A 17,964-nucleotide genomic window follows, 5' to 3' on the forward strand; every position below is an offset into this window, starting at 1 on the left:
CTTAACTTTGCAATCTAATCTTTGAGTCCATATTTTAACCAACCCATTTTGATACAACAGACGACCCATTTTGAGAAGATTGGCTGGCCACAGGTTGAACTAGCAGACGACCCTCTAAAAGACTAAAACCCTCTCTCTCTCTCTCTATATATATACAGTATATAAAATAGAGTGCAGATACAACATATTCATGGGGAGAATCAAAGTGAAGTGGTCCTACCAGAAAGTTTGGCGTTTTCATAGATTTGAACTTGTTACTGCTTCAACACTTGTATTTATCTGTATTAGATAAAAAACAGCTTCCCCTGATCATCACACTTCAACACTAGCTAGGACTACTTTTTTTAACTCTGTTTCCTTTCTCTCTCTTGTTTTGTTCTTTAAACATTATCTATCTATCTATCTATCTATCTATCTATCTATCAGTTGTTCATTAGAAATTGAAGAAGAAGAAATGAAGCAAACCCTTCATTTTCATGGACTTCTTCTCCTTTTAATTTTCTCACATTGTTTCTTTTCAACTACTGAAGGTCGCCCCTTATTCCTTAAACAAGGTTACAACAATTTCTTCTTCTTGTAACTTGTTTATTTCTTCGTCTTATTCCTTCTTTATGATCAGCTTTTGTCTTTCTTTGTTTTCAGGTGAAGTGAAGCTGAAGCTTAATGGGTCTCATGATCAAAATAGTTCAGTATTATCAGAGTTAGAAGGAGAATCATGGAAGGTCTGACTCTCTCTCTCTCTGTCTCTAAGTTCATTTTAATATTCTCTTCATTCTTTTGATCATTAATTTTGTTTAAATTTACAGTTGATGGGTGGGAAAGAATGTGTCAATGGAGATGAAGAGTGTTTAAAGAGGAGGATGATATCAGAGGCTCACTTGGATTACATTTACACCCAACACCATGAACCCTAGATTATTATTTACTATAACCATGTTGATATTTTGTTGTTTTTTTTAACAAAAATTCCTATTAACCCCAACCCACCACCACCACCACCACCACCACCACCACCAAAATGCATTTTAGGGTTTATCTTTTCCTTTTAACACCATTTATTGGATTTACAAAGCCCATTTTGAATGTGGAAATTTTACTTGTGTACTCTCTCACTGGTTATATAACCCATAGGCAATGTGATTTCCTTTTTTCTCCTGTATTGTCTATCATTAATTACCCATTTACCATTCTTTTTTTTTTTTTTTTTTTGTTGAAAAGGCCGATTTACCATTCAACAGAACAAAAAGAAAAGAATAGGCAAATACTAAGTGTACACAATATTTTTGACAAATGAAAAAACTGTCTTTAGTGAAAATGATTCATTAAGTCAAAGATTTTGTCGTTATAGCACTACAAAAAAAACAAACAAACCAAGAACAGAGTAAATGACCACTTGAACTATCACCCATCTCGCCCATTTATACATGTTTAATCTCTCTCTCTCCAGGCACTTTTGAAACCCTAACCTACACCAGTACACCCCAACTATCACGACCCATCTTGCCAATTCTATTATGCATCTTGCCGATTCTATTAATACATCTTGAACTATTATCAAAACCTTCTTACGTCAGCAAAGAAACCAAAAATGATGCAGATGGGGAAGAAAAAAGAAAGATAGTAAATCCTGTTCAAATTAATGGTAATTAACACAACATAACAACTTTCTTTTTAATGTAATACAATGGTATGCTTTCCTATTCAAGATATTATATATACCCAAGGTTCGTCTAGGGTGGGACTTCAGAGGCGCTGTCTTTATTGTTTTTTCTGATGTCCAAGTCCGAATCACTGAACAAAAAAGTCATAATTTTTTTTTTCAAACCGATGAGTAAAGATTATAGGTGAAGATCTAATGTTTACATGGATAAGCATCTGCTTCTTCCGGATGTGAAAAGCTGAAATCAGAATCAACAGAAAGGCTCAGTTACCACCAGCTCCATCTTCAGGCAAAACCCAAGAATACCATCTTGATATGCACCATTATATGGTACGAGCGAGCAGAATGACAATCGACTTTTAGCCGTACTTGCTTCCGTTACAATGCGTTTGCGGGTAACCCTGTCTGATCCTGCAAAAAAAGAAGAAAAAGAAAGAACCCAGATGAACTTCATTTAGATAGCATGTTTAAGTTTAAGCATTTTCTAACTCTGCCACCAATCCACAAGTTTCTTACCAGTTCAGTATTCTTGGCTAGTCCCAAATCATAAACTGAAGATGGAGTTAAGCAGCTCGCGTGCACAATTGGACCCTCAGCAGAACTTTCATGGGTAATTACTATAGCTTTAGAAGAGGGAATTCGCATATATACTGCTCCTTTGAACATCCACGTATCTTTTTCAAAACTGTAAAAATCTTCAAAAAGGTCTCCACATAACAAGCATATACTCTGATTTTCATCTGCTGGGACAGCGGGGTGACTACACTCCATTGTCTTCACTGACTTGGGTTCAGCCGTCGGTCCTGGCATTCCTGAGACCCACTCATACGAACTCATATACCACCTACTAGAAACATTTTTATGACTGATAGGTTCATGCATCTTTGAGGTGTGCCACTCCAAGTGCTTTTCAAGTTGTTCTTGAAGTTTAAGCCGAAGACCACATATGCTGCAAGTATGAGGAAGGTCATCAAAAAGGTCATTTATAACTGACGGATGTAATTCTCGAAGAATTTCTGGCTTAAACTCAAAACCTATGAGGTCCTTAATCTTCGCCACCTTCGCTGTAGACAAGGTAGTGATGCTCTTAGCTGCAGATCCAGAAGTCAATTCCTTGCCTGAGGATGACGACGGGATGTTAGACAAAAGGCCAGATGAAACTCGCACAGAATCAACGGTAACGATGTCAGAGCTCTGATTCTGAAGCTGACTTGGCACCTCGGCAGCAGACTCTTTGGCTGGAGCTGATATCAACCCTTTCCCGACTAAGGTATTTAAAAGACTTGAAAGTGGATTTGGAACAGCAGGAGCCGGCTTTGATGTTTCTGTTGGTGTACTGTCAACAATGGAAGAAGCAGGCGGAGGGCCAAATGGCAGTGGAGGAGGTAAGTTAGGGTTTGTGGTGAGAGATGGAGACACTATGCTACCATGAGAAACAATATCTACTGTAGAAACTGGTGGGACTATGGATGTAGATAGGGTAGGAGGATCACTTGGAAGAGGTAGATGTGTGATTGTATTAGACCCCTGAACAGATACTGGTTTGTCGAGTACCCTGCTCTTCAATTTTGCAGCCAACAAACCTCCTGTCAACTTTCCTGCATCTCCAGAAGTATTATTTGAATGGGCCAAAGAAGAAGGTCTTGTTCCACCATGAGTTCCAAAAACTGAAGTACGAGGCAATAGCTTCTGGGTTTGACCACCAGATGTTTCAGACCCTGTTAGCTCTCGATGCAACGTCTGCGGAAAGGGACTATGCTTGTTCACCTGAGGAAAGGGGATTGGAGGAGATGAATTGTGCATATTTTGTGGTTGATTAAGTACCGAAGGTAAAGAAGTTAAGTATGGATGCTGGTGCAAGGATGACTGCCCAGATGGTGATGGAGGTTGCCGAGGCAGATGTTTGTGCTGTTCAAGAAACCCAACAAATCCTGATACTGCATTCTCCAACGACACAAAGGTAGATGCTGCACCAACTGAAGGTACCGAGGGACTTGCAGATACCGCCTTCTGGCCAAAGCCATTTACTCTGCGAGGGTCTTGCAGAGACCCAGCTTGCCTTTTATGTTCCATGAATAATGAATCAGTCGCAGTTTCTCTTTTCCTTCTTGATCCAATATTATGTTCACCATGAAGGTGAGAGAGTTTGCCCTCCAATACCTGCATACCCCCAAAAAAAGGAAAGTGAGAAAAGCCAGAATTTTCATGTATATTAAATAAAAAATGGATGAAGGAGTAAACAACCTTGCTTGCAAACCCAATAGATGAGTCATAAGTGAGACACTACCCAAGTGTAAGCCTTTTAGGATTTCTCCCATTTCCAGAACTACTTCATTCAAGAATTAAATTTTTTGTATAAACACTTACCAGCGTTCTAGCATTATCAGGAGCCCAGCCATCTTTCCTTGAACTATCAGGTACTCCATGATCATCCACCTTGGAGTTCATCTCATCCCACGTGTACTCCTCTTCCTCAATATATTTCCAATCCCTAGGCGCCCCTCCGTTGCTTTTACTCTGTGTTGGTTGTAGATGAGCAACGGGTTGTAAAGTTTTGGGCATTTGGTGCTCTCCAAATCCATGCTCTCTACTATGATTATTCCTTTGACTAACAGGTGCATCTCGTTCTATAACCATTTCATCAGCTCTTCCAAACTCTGCATCAGAGTTCCTCAAACGACCAGAACCACCATATTCCTTATGAACAGGATTACTCATTTCCTGCATAATTGAAATCACAAATAGGCAGTGAGAGAAAAGCAAGGAAAACAAGTATTTGAGAAAATCTAAATAAGAGGTTATCCAATTTTGATAGTTTTCTGTAGCAGGAACTTACCCTGCCTGACTGTTGATTCCGCTGCCTTGCCTCTAAATACTTGGGATTTACATGAATGGCATGTGATACGGGTTGTGATTTAGACTCAGGTTTAGATGTTGGGGCTCCAGAAGATGGAACGCTAATAGCAGGTGAAAAACCAAGCTCCTTCTCAATCATCTGAAGAGCGGCAGGAGGGAATACCTTTTTCCATGTCGCAAAGAGATGTTGCATACTGTTACGCATCGAAGAGTCAACCTGTCTATATGTTTTGATGAATACCTGTAAAATAATTCTAATTAATATATGTAATACCAATTTATCTGTCATAACGGTTATACTTGACCAAAGAAACCAAACCTCAGGCAGTTTGGCTGCGAAATATCTGACATAATCTTTCCCAATATTCTTTACGATACTATCCAAAAGATAAAGAGATGGCAGCTTTCGATCACTTGGAACCTGAAAAACAATTCACAATTAAAAACACATGAATTTCTATGGGCAAACTAAGATTCAAATAAAAACGACTGGAGGTCCATTGCAGAAGAAAGAAGTTAGCGTTTCTATCGGATGTTCTAAGAGTTGCGGTGCTTCTTCACAGAAGAATTATTTGAAACTCTCCATAACTAAAACTGATAAGAGGTACAAATACTATTTATTTTGGATGATTACTTGCAAATGCTACTGAAGACGTTAAGAAATGGAACAATGCCGAGTCAAAAGACATTGATGATACAAGCCTAAGTTAAAACTACAACAACCATGAGAATGGAACTTGAGCAAGCGAGCGAGCAAGCCAGCAAGCAAAATTTTAGTATCTTATACTACAAGCATAAAGCTACAAGAACCATGGAAAGGGGAAGGTATAGTAACCCATCTGGCTCATAGTAACAGAGTCTCTTGAATATCTCTCCGCAAAGACAACAAAACCTCTATGATGATTCCCCAAGACCTTGGACTGCAATTCAACTCATAATGATCGAACTAAAAAGAACAAATTTTAAGAGAAAGGGGAAGTCATATTTTCTAACATGGCTAGGACTTGAGCCAAACCCCAAGGTTTACCCCGTTTATACTTTACAGTTGATGTTACTTGTGTTGAACTGGAACTTATAAAAACAAAGCATTTCACCATAAAATCCGATCGTTCTCATTTTAGGTAGATCAACTACTTAGGATTACTGTTGGTTAGCCAATAAAAAGTTCAAATTAGAACCAACAAACAAAAATTACTTCAAGAAAATATGAAGCTTGATTCAAGACATCCAAAACCGAAAAAAAGATGCTTCTTTTATTTTCTTATCTTCTTCCCTCTTTTCAATTACAACTTGGAAACTTGAATAAACACAGGAAAAAAAAATGCTGTCACCTAAAAGAGAATACAATTTATACAGTAGTAGTAAGAAAGAGAAATGTCGTAAACCGAATTCACCTCAAGGATATTTGCACAAATAATGGCAGCAATCCATTTAGCTGCTTGAAGATTCTCACCGGCGATTATAGTCAAGTTAGTGATAATCGGCTTCGAATTCAAGATTAACTCTCCCAAAGCAGTTTTATACTCACTAACGATTTCTTGACTACTATGTTGAAGCAGCTGCTGTTGTTGTTGGTGACGGATGTTGCCATTTCCATGAGAAGAATCGTTCTTTTCAGCTTCTTTATCCCTTTCGTTAGCTCTAACCCTAGAAAGAAGAGGGGGAGTAGATGATGGAGGTGTAGCAACAGCAGAAACTCGCTGAGGAAAAGATCGAACACGATGATCATTAAGTCCGTTTGAACTCCGATCTCGTTCTAATTCATCAATCAATTTAGGTTTTTTTAAACCAGGTTCTTTTGATCTAGCTATGGATCTACGAGAACTCTCCATTTCCATTCTAATCCCAAAACAGAAAAAAAAGGAAGAATGAAGAACTAACCCTAATTTTAATTTATACGTTACAAAATTCAAAATTGTAAAAAAAAAAACCTAAAGTAAAATAGAGCGAGAATCAAAAACCCTAGAAAAGAGAAGAACAAAGGAATAATCGCTAAATATCACTTCTTTAGTAATAAACTTAGTTGTTTCGATAAAAGAGATTGCTTTTGCGGGGGTTTCAAACAGGAGTGAGTATTCAGTAAGAGAGAAGAACTCTCTGCTAATTGGATTTGGAGAGAGCGAAAGAGAGAAATCTAGAGAGAGAGAGAGCGGCTCGGTGTCCATGCGATCTTGGAATAGGAGAAGATCACGAGGCAATAAGTAACCAGGGAAGAAGGCGCCCTTAGAATAGTATTCTGAGGGCGTTCTAGGAAAATTGAACTACCCGCGACGGTTTTGCGTGTATTTTTCGTAACAGTCTAACACGACCTTTTGCCACGATACACTGCAAATTTTTCTTAGCGACCCATTGACCCGTATGTATTCTGGGCTAAGCTTTGTGACAACACTTTTGACAACACCGGCCTTTAGGGTCTTTTCATTCTCGATCTTGTGAATCTTTTTTTTTCGACCTTTAGGGTCTTTTCTTTAAGTCTGTATCTCGTTTAATTCTTTTTTCTTGAGGAGACACTTTACATTCGAAGGTTCTGTGTAGGACTTTACGTTATAACTCTCATGTAGTTTTCAGAGGAATAAGAATTCTCATACCATGTAATAATGTGATCGATTTCATGATTTTACTAAAAACAAAAAACACTTTTGACAACACCATTCACAACAATTTTATGCGATCCCTTGGGCAACATTTTGTTGTGCATTTTTTCTCAATGACTAGTATGTCTTCATGCTTATGCTTTCTGCCCACAATTTTGGCAAAACTATTGACGACAATTTAGTGTCCACAGCTTCACTTGTATTCTTGTAACGTTTTATTACACGCTTTTCGCAACAGTTCACGTCTATTTGCCTGAACTCTATGGGAACTTTTGTCAGTTACTATATGGATGAAAACACCTTTTTGATACAGTGACACTTCTCTGTGGAAAGTTTTCTACATCTCGCGCTCACATTTGACAAGCACACTTCATTTGTACTTTCCCAACATCACATGGTTTTGGCTACATCCGCGTACTCACTGCAACACTTACTAAATTTTACACCTACAAGTGCACTCTTGACTTTTCTTTATTTCTATGTTATATGTTTGCACGCATGCCTTTGGTAAACCATTTACACATTTGACAATATTTTGATGCAGTTCCAAATATACTTCCCCTTAGCTTTTTTGGTACCAGCTTAAAAGCAAACCCCAAAGCCGAAAAGACTGATAGATACTGTGGAGGAAGTTAAAATCAGGTCCCTAAAAAAAGCATCACGGCAGTTACCCACAAAACCATGTGGCAACTTGTTAGTGTGATACAAACCCTTTCCCCTTCACAAACCTGATCTGCATCGGAGTTCACTCTGCACTATCGATGCGACAAAAAGAAAATGATTACAAGTACACATACGCCAGAATAGCAACTCTGTTTTTGGAGATTTTGGAGAAGACTTCCCCAGTAGAAAGCTTCAGAATATATCCACCCTCTTAACACTGAAGATCGAGTTAATAATTTATAATAGCAGCCTAACTACCAAAAAAAACCAAGATTGTATACTAGAACTACTAATATGACCCCAACTAACTCATCATTTATGCATATATTAGGAACCAAAGCACTATGACATAACCATTACCAGCCAGAAACTGCTACAAACAGAACCCAGTTTCGGGTTAGCAAAGCTCAGTTGCTGATTATTTATGTCTTCCTTTCAGCTTACTTGTTTTACTTGCACAACAAATACTACATAGAAACCATTTGTACAAACAGCAGAAATTTCTCCTTACAGAAGACAGCAAATTTGGACATTCATGTCTTATTGTGGTGGGAACCATGGAATTGTAACATTCATCGATATTTATGTGACTGGCAACAGAAGGTAATATATACACATTTTCACCTGCAACCAATCAAATATAACTTAGGTTATTATATTGAACATAGTCCTAAATGCTTACTCTTAAGCAGATGTCGATTAGAGAACAACAGTTGTCTAGTCAAGTGGCTATATCCCACTCGACGAAGTTAAGTGGCTATCTGAGGTCTGGGTTCGATTGCGACCTCTATCCAATTCCTTCCGCGATAGGTTCTGTTGAGGGAAGATTGGTCGTACTCCTAGGCTCGCTTGGGGTGTCTAACCAAGATATTGTCTGGTACGTTAAATCTGATGATACTATAAGGGTAAAATATTTCTAGGTTGTTGTTACTTGTGTGTATGACAGAAAAACGGCGTACCTGGTGTGTTCTAAGCAATGGAGGTCCTTCGACTTGACATAATCAAAAGACAGTCAAATGAGTAAGCAAAAAAAATCTTAATAGATCATTTCCAGCCTTCAGTTAAGCCGAAGAACATCTCTACGAACTGATCCAGGTGTTAGAGGTTTGAGCATTTCCCTCAAGGTGTCCATGATACTTGAAAAGGAAGGACGCTTCCATGGCTCACTGCAGTTTAATCAAGTTTATCGTTAGTAAATATGAAACAAATCCAAATTTGAAAGAGAAGGGAAATGCAAGAAACCCATAAGACGAAGGATCCTCCCACAAAAAGATAGAGGTAAAATCTACTCACTGTGCCCAACAAGCCTCAATTAGTGTAGCCACCTCAGGATTCACCTCGGGTGGAATATCAAGCCTTCTGTGTTTAAAACCAACAGCAGCTACCACCTGCAAGAAGAGAGATATTTAAAGCAATATCAAGGAACAAATTAACATGTTACAAATGAATGATGATTTACGACCAAAATGTTCACTCGATCACCCGACAGCTTGTAGTTTCAAGTTGAAGTCCCAAAAGAAAAACTATAACAAAATATGGCATCCGTTGAGGGAGCTCATATCTAATTAATATACTATTCACGTTACCGACAAGCTAGTGTTTAGAAAATTTAGCATAAAAGAACTGATTTGTGTAGAAACAAGGATTATTCTCAGAAGAAGCTAGTTGTTAGGAACTTAAGGTTGATCATTCGAGTGCCAGAAAGGAAGCAGAATCTCTTGCAAGAAGAGAGGTAGTTTGAGAAATATTTGTATAATAGGATGCATCAACCAAAATATGCTTCTCTTTTTTTTCTTTATCTGAAGCAGTTGCTTCATTTACTGATTTATGAATTATCTTTCGGCTATTTACTTTTTCTGTTACCCAGTCATTTCTCAAGTGAAGATAATTACAGATGTCACCTGGCAAGGCTATTTGTTTTATCTGAAGTAGTTGTTCCATACTACTGATTTATGAATTTTCTTTCGGCTATTTACTCTTTCTATTACCACTATTGATTTCTCAAATAAAGATAATTACAGATGTCACCTGGCAAGGCTAAATTGTTTTTATCAAATGAAAAGATGAAGTATATTCCATGTATTCACTCTTGAACAAACCTGAGCTGCGTTTAGATTAACCCAAGGTGGTTGTAGAGTAACAAGCTCCCATAAGATAACGCCAAAACTATAAACATCGGACTTTTCATTTGATGGTTCATCGCGGAGAACTTCTGGTGCCATCCACTCAGGCTAATGACATAAAAGCAAAAGCAAGAAAAAAGATCTGAGACTAAAACCAATGGCAATTTACCGTGGTCTTGTAATAAAATCATCAAGAGAAAGATTGTATCCTTGGACTAACGAAACTTACCGTGCCTGCCACTGACTTAGATGAAAGAAATGTATTGGCCTTGAAGCGAGAAAGGCCAAAGTCGCAAACCTGGATGAACAATTACAATTGTACAGAAACAAATGAAACGGGTTGGTACAATTACAATTATTGGAAGAAAAATAGAAAACCTTGAAACAGTTGGAGGTTACTACAAGATCACGAATAGAAGAACTTTTTCTTGAACAAGAATATTACTAATAAAGAATAAAGAAAGATATACAAGGAAGAATAAGAAAACTCTGGAGCATAGAGATGTTAAAAATCTCAAAGATCATTTCTTTAGGGTGTTTGAGATCAATTCTTGTAATTAATTGTAGATATACAACTCATATCTTCATTCCCAGAAATTTATTCCGCTCTGAGTGAGACAATGAAATTTAAGGCTATTCTGCGTACAATATAAGTTCCCATAACTAAATCCCTAGTGAATTCTTATGTTTGATAAGCAAAAATGATTACCCTGCAATTCAATTACCCAGTAACTTCAGTTCTATCAACTTAACAACTCACTAAGCTAATGTTAATCTAAAAATTTGTTCTGATGTTCATAAAAATTACCTTCACTGTGTATTTAGTGTCCACCAAAAGATTTGGAGATTTCAAATCACGATGAACAATGGGAGGATTGTGTCTGTGAAGATAATTCATTCCCTTCGCCTTCATAAAACAATCGGAGTAGAGATTTATATTATCATTACTATTATTACTCCTTCACACAAAATATTATGAAACAAGAATAACATGAAAAAAATAGCATAAACCGTAAGGTGTTTTGATTGTTTACCACGTCGTAAGCCATGCTTAACCTACGTTTTTCATCTAATGCTTCCCTAGCGGCCGATTTATGCAAAAGCCTATATAAGCTTCCTCTGCAACTCAACGGCAAATGTGTAATTATTTAGATGAACTAGATTCGTACAGATTTTATGTCACTATATATATACAGAGAGAGAGAGAGAGAGAGAAACCTTGATAAATATTCTGTGACAATGGATAAATGTGGAGGCCGGGTAACAGCACCCATAAATAGCACAATATTTGGATGTCGTAATCTTTTCATTATCGCAACCTAAATAAAAAAAAACTGTGAGATAGCAACTAAGAGAGCATCATTCCAAAAGAGGACAAATCTGCACCTGAAACGCGGACTAAGACCAACCAACATCTTTTAGTTTTCAAGTAGATCTAACCATCATCTATATATGAACCATGATCCTTTTCACATATAACAGAAAGTTTTGTCTAGATTATACCTCTCTTAAAAATTCCTTAAAGCGCTCTGCTTGAAAGTCTTGCTCCATTAGAATTTTCACAGCAACGTCCTGGCAGTCACATTTCTCATAATTAAGATCAAATAAACTGAAATGACCAAGCTAATCTCATGATTGGCTAACCACAGGGTTCTGCCATATAGTTTATAGGAGTAATGTAGATGCACTTTAGCCCTAAGCTGACATTTCAACTATGGCAGAGCTAATCTCACCTAAGTTTTTATTTTGAGAAATAATCTCACCTAGTGTCATCAGCCTAATACGCCTACTGCTATATCATCTTATAATGTAACTTGCGTGGGGCAGTAGCTAGCATCTACACAAGATTGCAAATGAGTAACAGTGACATGAAACCTACAAGTCTTCTGTCAAATTAGGTCAAATTTGTCATATAGAAGTCCAAGATTGCCAATGAGTAGCAGTGAAATGAAAATGTTCACGTTAAGTGACTCAATTCTTTGTGCTGCACCAGATCTTTTACTACTCCATTGTCTACTAGTTTCAAATTTAAATTAACTTAAATTAAAAAAACATGTTATGAAACGGATATTCTCAAAAGAAGAAGAGGGCAGGGGCCAGACAGTTACTGCTGAACCAACTAAACACAGTCTGTTTGTCGCCTCAGTTTAATTCAGAACATGCATTAATTTCCACATTGCCCTTACACAATTCTATTGCTATGTTATACTTCATCTTAGCACTTGAACAGTAAAAATTAAAATGATAATTTTGCTTACAGAGTCGTTCCAATCGGCACGATGGACAGTTCCAAAAGAGCCTGAATGCATTTAGCCATTTAGTTAGTTCAAAATCCAAGTAAATCATCACAACACAGTTTGCATTTTGGGATAACAAGTGGATGCGTAACTAACAAAAAATAACATTTACAGCCATCCTTCAAATCTATAATAATGTTTCTAGCCGTAGACCATACCTGCCCCAATTTTCTCCTTTATAACAAGATGACTCCATGGAATGTCGAGATCTTCCACATCAAAAGAAAATTCATTACTGGGTCTATTTGGAACAAGTTGACTTCCCTGAATGAACCTTAGATCTCTAGTATTCTCGGGCCACGGATTAGAGACAGGTACAATTGCTTGAACGTCGGTGTGCCCATTTGGTGGGATATGGTTTAATTCAATACGATCTCTGGCCAAGGCTAACGGGCTTACAGCAGTCTGAGTAGGATCACATGAAATTGGTTTCAAGGAATCTCTATCAAGATCACTAGGTTGAGCAGAATCTTCAGGCAGAGGCAGAGGCAGCGACGGAATTTCACCATTTTCACCTGAAACATAGATGAATTTTGCCAGGTCACTTATTTACAAAAACAGCGAACACTATATATACCAGTCTGAGTAGGTCAGAGGGTTGACTTAAAGACTACCTATATGATGGGCACAATTGCCTTCACAATTGAACCCCAAATACCAGACCAGACCCAAAACAAGGACAGCGAACTACAAACAAGGATTGAACATAATATGTGCTAGGTTGTAATTAGTAGAAAAAAATTATATATTGCCCATGGAGTACAAGTAGACGTGTCAAAAAACCATTGCCTGGACCGCCACCCTGGTGTGTTTTAGGTTTGATCTGGTTATTACATGAAGAGGAGCTGAAGAGTAACAGGACAATCAACAAAAAGAACAGACCTAAGTGGCTATCATGGTTGAAAGGACTTCATGAAGTTTCTACTCCGAAACTCCCAAATATTATGTCAATTAGAATGTAGCCCTATGATGGTCCTTTATATAGAGCTTGGGCAAACAAGAATACTTGCAGAACCGGGACTACAAATCAAGTTATGCCTCAATTTTACAGTGACATTTGAGTTCCCCTTGCACCTGAGGACTTGAGGAGTAGAGTCCGTGTGTCCAGTCCTATGACTTCATCGAGGAGTAAGGTTGAACTCACCACAAAGAGAAATAGAGTAAAAGGCCAAAGAGAAACATAAGGAGTATTTCTCAAAAGTCAGAACACCATGATAAACATAAACAAAGTACAGCACAATGAACAACCAGTGTTGCAACATCACTCATTGGGCTTTTCCTGTTCCTTCACTATTTTGAGCCAGGGAAAAGCGTGGTACAAAGATTTCTCCCTCTTGGGTTTCACCTACAACAGGGAAGCTATGACTCTATCGTTGTAAAAAAGTTCAACTTTTCTTGATTTCCTTGCGCTTGGTCATTTTCATCATAGTCTCGTGTTCCTCTAGCTTGTAAACTATGATTCTTTTATCAATATATTTATTCATTCAATTGCAATAAATCGACTTCAACTAGTCATTTGTTCAACAAATGAAACTCCATATATAACAACTGGATTTAGTTTTAAGTAAAGCAGATCATTCAAATAAAGAACATGTAAAATCTACCTTCAACAATGTTGCATAAGGAAGCAAGGGAATTACCTGTATGAGCATCGTTGAAAATTAGATTAAGTGATTCACAGTCCTGGAAATACTGTTTGGCCAATGACCCAACACGCTCTGTTGTTGTAATTGGTTTAAATTTTGGAAGACGCAAAGGTGAAGGTATTGAAATGGTAGATGGACCATTGAATAAAGAATCAGGTTCCAATAATGATCCTGGCTCACCGATCAGATCAACTAAATATTCCCTGTCATCACAAAGTGTATCAAAAAGAATTGCACAACACAAGAATTTACGGATAGTGCAAAGACTAGAACTTATTATTCTATTACAGCAACTGCAAATCTGCAGTAAGTAAAGTAATAAAGAGAAACCTACAAAAACAGATGCATTAAAATTCATTTGATTGGAAAATAGAGGTATGATAAGGATACAATGAGCAAAGACATGAATCTTGAGGAAAACTACCACATCAATCAATAGCATTAAGGATCAGCTATACAGTTAGATACGGCAGGAATTTCAGCTATCCTGTGATTCACAAACTCCGGCTGTTGGTTCAATTATCTATTGCAAAAGTCAAACTCCAGTGAATACGTAAATCCATAATTCACAATAAATCAAGCTGGACGACTTCCAGCCCTCGTCTCTTGGAGTTTGCACTTCTCACAGTGGTGAGAGGAGAATGGGAAGAAATAGTTGAGTGAAAATATATAGGTCAAAAATCTTTGTTAATGAACAGAATTGCCAGGAAATGCATCCAAAACGATATAACGGCAATTCTAAGGAATTTACTTTTGACCTATAGATAATGGATTTTGATTGAAACAGTTCGTCTAGTAGAAGTCCAAGGATAATTGATAGCAGCATACCGGTCAAGACTAAAGCGCACTAGACAGGAGGCAGCATCGTCTCTCCTACAATGCTTGCAGCCCTTAGCGATTCGGCAAGGTAAATCAATTGCATCTGCTAAAATCTGAAATGTGTATAACAAAATTAGGGGCCCATCTCTTGAACTAGAGTTACTAAACTCAAAATAGATATCAATGCTACAAATAATATTTGCACAAGAAATTTTGTTGTTTAACATGAAGAGAAGAAGGATTTATTGCAATTGAACAAGAACTACTTTCATCCAGCGAAATATTGTCAGAAACCCTGGTTCAGAAAATCAGCTGGTCTGGTTTCATCTGGATGCTTATCAGTATCAGAAGGTGTTTTCATGAGAGAGAGAGAGAGAGAGAGAGAGAGAGAGCTAATCAACTAAGTATGTTTCAGTAAATGAAGCAAGATATAAGATGTTTCCTTCGGAATGTCTCAGGTGTCGTTCAACTCAGCAAAACATTTTGTTCGAAAACATAACTAAACAAAGCATTGACTCGGTTCAAGATTATAAATGTTGCTTGTAACAACTAACAATGGATCACTCTTTTGAGATTATAAAAGTGTATACTCAATAAGAAAGAGAGGAAGTACATAATTTACTTTAAATAGTAGAGCGCGATGTCGGCAGACACCAACTGGTAGGCTTCCCATAGGGATAACCGCACAGCCCAAGCAATCTTTCAAAAGTTGACTATACTCCTTCCATCGAGAAACCAAAATATCTTCTCCAGTAGTAGCTGCATCCCTTGTGATAGCAGGTGGGGAAAACTAAGTTACTTGAAGCATAACAGAAGAACATCGAATTTACTAGTCGCCAAGTAGTAAGAAGATAGTTAGAGATAACTCACCCCAAATGCATGCAAACGAGTTTCGCAAGCTGAACAACTATCTCTTGTGAGGTAATAGAGCTAGGAGAAAGGTCGATCACTCTGTTTTGTAGCTCTATTAAACTGGGATCGCTACTTTTGTCAATCAAAACAACCTCTATAGGGGAATCATTGTCAAGGGCCTTCAGTGATTCAAGCGACGGAACCCTACCATGTTCTTGTATATCAGTGGACATTGCCCATATGTATGGGTCCACCCCGCTGATCAGATAAAACCCGTCTGGAATCTTGTCGAAATAAGATAAACAGCCATTCACCTAGACGTAGGATATATTATGTAAGCATTAAACGTATGAACTGTTAAAAGACCAACATTGACTCTCGTCAATTTGGTTTATTTAGGTAATCACAGATGAAAGAATCGCATTCAGTTTTAGTTAAAGGATCCTTCTATCATTAGCAATGAACTGTTTCCATTTTTAACAAGTCAAACTTAACTCTCCTTACTTATTCTATCCATTCCAGGATTTCAAAATTAAGAAGAAAAATAATTTATGACTTATCATGTAACCACAGTTTCAAATCATCTCAAAACAGAAGAAAAACCTTAATCTACCAAACAACCCCAAGAATAGAGGGGGAGTAATATTTACCTAGAGTTCAGTATGGAACATCTGAAGTGAATCAGTCATTTACAGTTCTTGTAAATAATCTTATGAGAAACATAAAACCCTAACCCTAAAACAGATTGAACAGGAGAAAGATATCGAAAAGTTACCCAAAATCGATGAGACATAGCCTCGGCAGAAGAAGTAGAAGACCTAATTACAGATTCATCAGCCACTGGTTCTAAGAAATTTGGATCATCAGCACAAGTAGCTTCAGAAGAAAGCCTTAAAGCCAAAGCTAACTGCAATTGATAACTCTCTTCTGTTTGTTGAGCCCAAGTCTTAAAAGAAGAAGATTCAGATTTCTCCACTCTTGTATCACCAATACCACCATTAAACCCATCTTCCTGTAAATGACCATATATCTCTTGATCATTTGCGGCCATTGATATAGTTGGAAGATAATATTCTCCTGATAAAGAACTTCCCCCAAAACTACTCCCACTAGATTGTCCCTTTACCAAGGATGGAAACAAACTTCCCATCCTTCCCCCTTGTTGTTGTTGTTGTTGTTGTTGTTGAACTCGAAGATCACCTCTATCCCAATCAAGATTCTTCCCTTTATTCATCTCAACGGAAACAGACTCGTAAAAAGGAGATGACACTTGATCTACACCACCAGAGAAATTTTGCTCAAGGTCTTGTTGTTCTTGAGGAAATTGACTTACTAAAGTATAATTTGATCGTCTCGTAGGTATTTCCATCAAAACCCCTCAAATGAAATTTGAAAGACGAATTGGAAACCCTAGAAGACGACCTTCTTCTTCTTCAGTCTATTAACAAGATTAGGGTTTCGATTGTTTACAGTGACGAAGATTTCGGATTTGTTTATCAGTTGTTGAATTTCGTCAGTTTTAGTTCTTGACTCAACTGAAGTAAGGGAAAGTTGAAAGTGTGAAATACTCATCAACTTTATACTGTCAACAGTTCGCGGACTACGGTGGTCTAAGTCGTACAACATTTATTCTTTAGTCCAATAATTTACTTGATTGAACTTTGCACCTAATCTTAATTTTCATTTCACCTCCACAACTTCCGATCACCGCTACTTTTCTCTCTCTTCTCTCTGCCCCATTCTTTTTCTTCGTCTTCTTCAAATTCATCATTCGTTAAGTGAATTCATTTTGATTATAATTCACTTTGATAATATTTGTAATCTTCTGATTTTTATCAAAAAGAATTTGTTGGTTACCATTGTTTACAATAAGAAATAAAAGTCAGAGCTCTAATTTTATTTGGTCAATAATCGAGAATAACAACAATTACATGCCCCAAGACTAAGCATTCGGACATAACATAGCGAAAGTCTCATTCAACCATAATGTACGTAACTAACTGCATAGAGACAACATAGAGACAACTCTCTTAATTGTGTTGAGGACACTATTCACAAAGATAAAATGTCTTGTATTGGGTAGAGGCTACTTTGCATCAACAAGAAACACAAGCTACCCAGATGATATACTATTGAATTCATAATTTCACTTGTTTACGAATTGAAGAAAAATAAGTTTTTTTTTTGTTGAACTTAGAAAAAAAAGTTAGTAATGAGAGAAAAGAATGTGCAAATAAGTAACGAAGGCAATGGCTTGTCTATAGAAATAGATGGAGTAGTAGCACATACAAATAAGGATGTATGTTGCACTTAGGGTCTTGGCCTGACGGTAATTGGTCTATTTGAAAATCTGAAGGCTACAGATTTTATTCTCCGTGAAACTAGAAATTCATTATTTATGACTTACATTAGATGACAACAAATTAAAGGTATATATAAAAGGAAAATGATCTA

The 17,964-nt window shown here is 37.3% G+C and overlaps 2 protein-coding genes across 2 annotated transcripts; both read right to left on the minus strand.

Annotated features, from left to right (window-relative positions):
* Nucleotides 1-1,616: 1,616 nt before the first annotated feature.
* Nucleotides 1,617-7,082, minus strand: LOC147564668 (polyadenylation and cleavage factor homolog 4-like). Its single transcript, XM_086648761.1, has 6 exons — nt 5,911-7,082; nt 4,836-4,937; nt 4,497-4,757; nt 4,028-4,381; nt 2,177-3,820; nt 1,617-2,071 (listed from the first exon to the last, which is right to left on the minus strand). The coding sequence occupies exons 1-6, from the start codon at nt 6,352-6,354 to the stop codon at nt 2,039-2,041; spliced, it is 2,838 nt and encodes a 945-aa protein (XP_086504887.1). The 5' UTR covers nt 6,355-7,082; the 3' UTR covers nt 1,617-2,038.
* Nucleotides 7,083-8,068: 986 nt separating this feature from the next.
* LOC147564669 (serine/threonine-protein kinase CTR1-like) lies at nt 8,069-17,270 on the minus strand. Its single transcript, XM_086649032.1, has 16 exons — nt 16,286-17,270; nt 15,529-15,824; nt 15,281-15,425; nt 14,668-14,771; nt 13,834-14,042; nt 12,352-12,708; nt 12,155-12,195; nt 11,400-11,468; nt 11,115-11,215; nt 10,931-11,015; nt 10,705-10,803; nt 10,126-10,194; nt 9,873-10,004; nt 9,067-9,161; nt 8,733-8,939; nt 8,069-8,397 (listed from the first exon to the last, which is right to left on the minus strand). Exons 1-15 carry the CDS (start codon nt 16,877-16,879, stop codon nt 8,831-8,833), a joined length of 2,505 nt encoding a protein of 834 aa, XP_086505158.1. The 5' UTR covers nt 16,880-17,270; the 3' UTR covers nt 8,069-8,397; nt 8,733-8,830.
* Between the last annotated feature and the right edge of the window lie 694 nt (nt 17,271-17,964).

This window comes from Eschscholzia californica, unplaced genomic scaffold (assembly GCF_041429995.1).
Source record: "Eschscholzia californica isolate CP2 unplaced genomic scaffold, dmEscCali1.0.p SCAF_1, whole genome shotgun sequence".
In the NCBI taxonomy this organism is placed as follows: domain Eukaryota; kingdom Viridiplantae; phylum Streptophyta; class Magnoliopsida; order Ranunculales; family Papaveraceae; genus Eschscholzia; species Eschscholzia californica.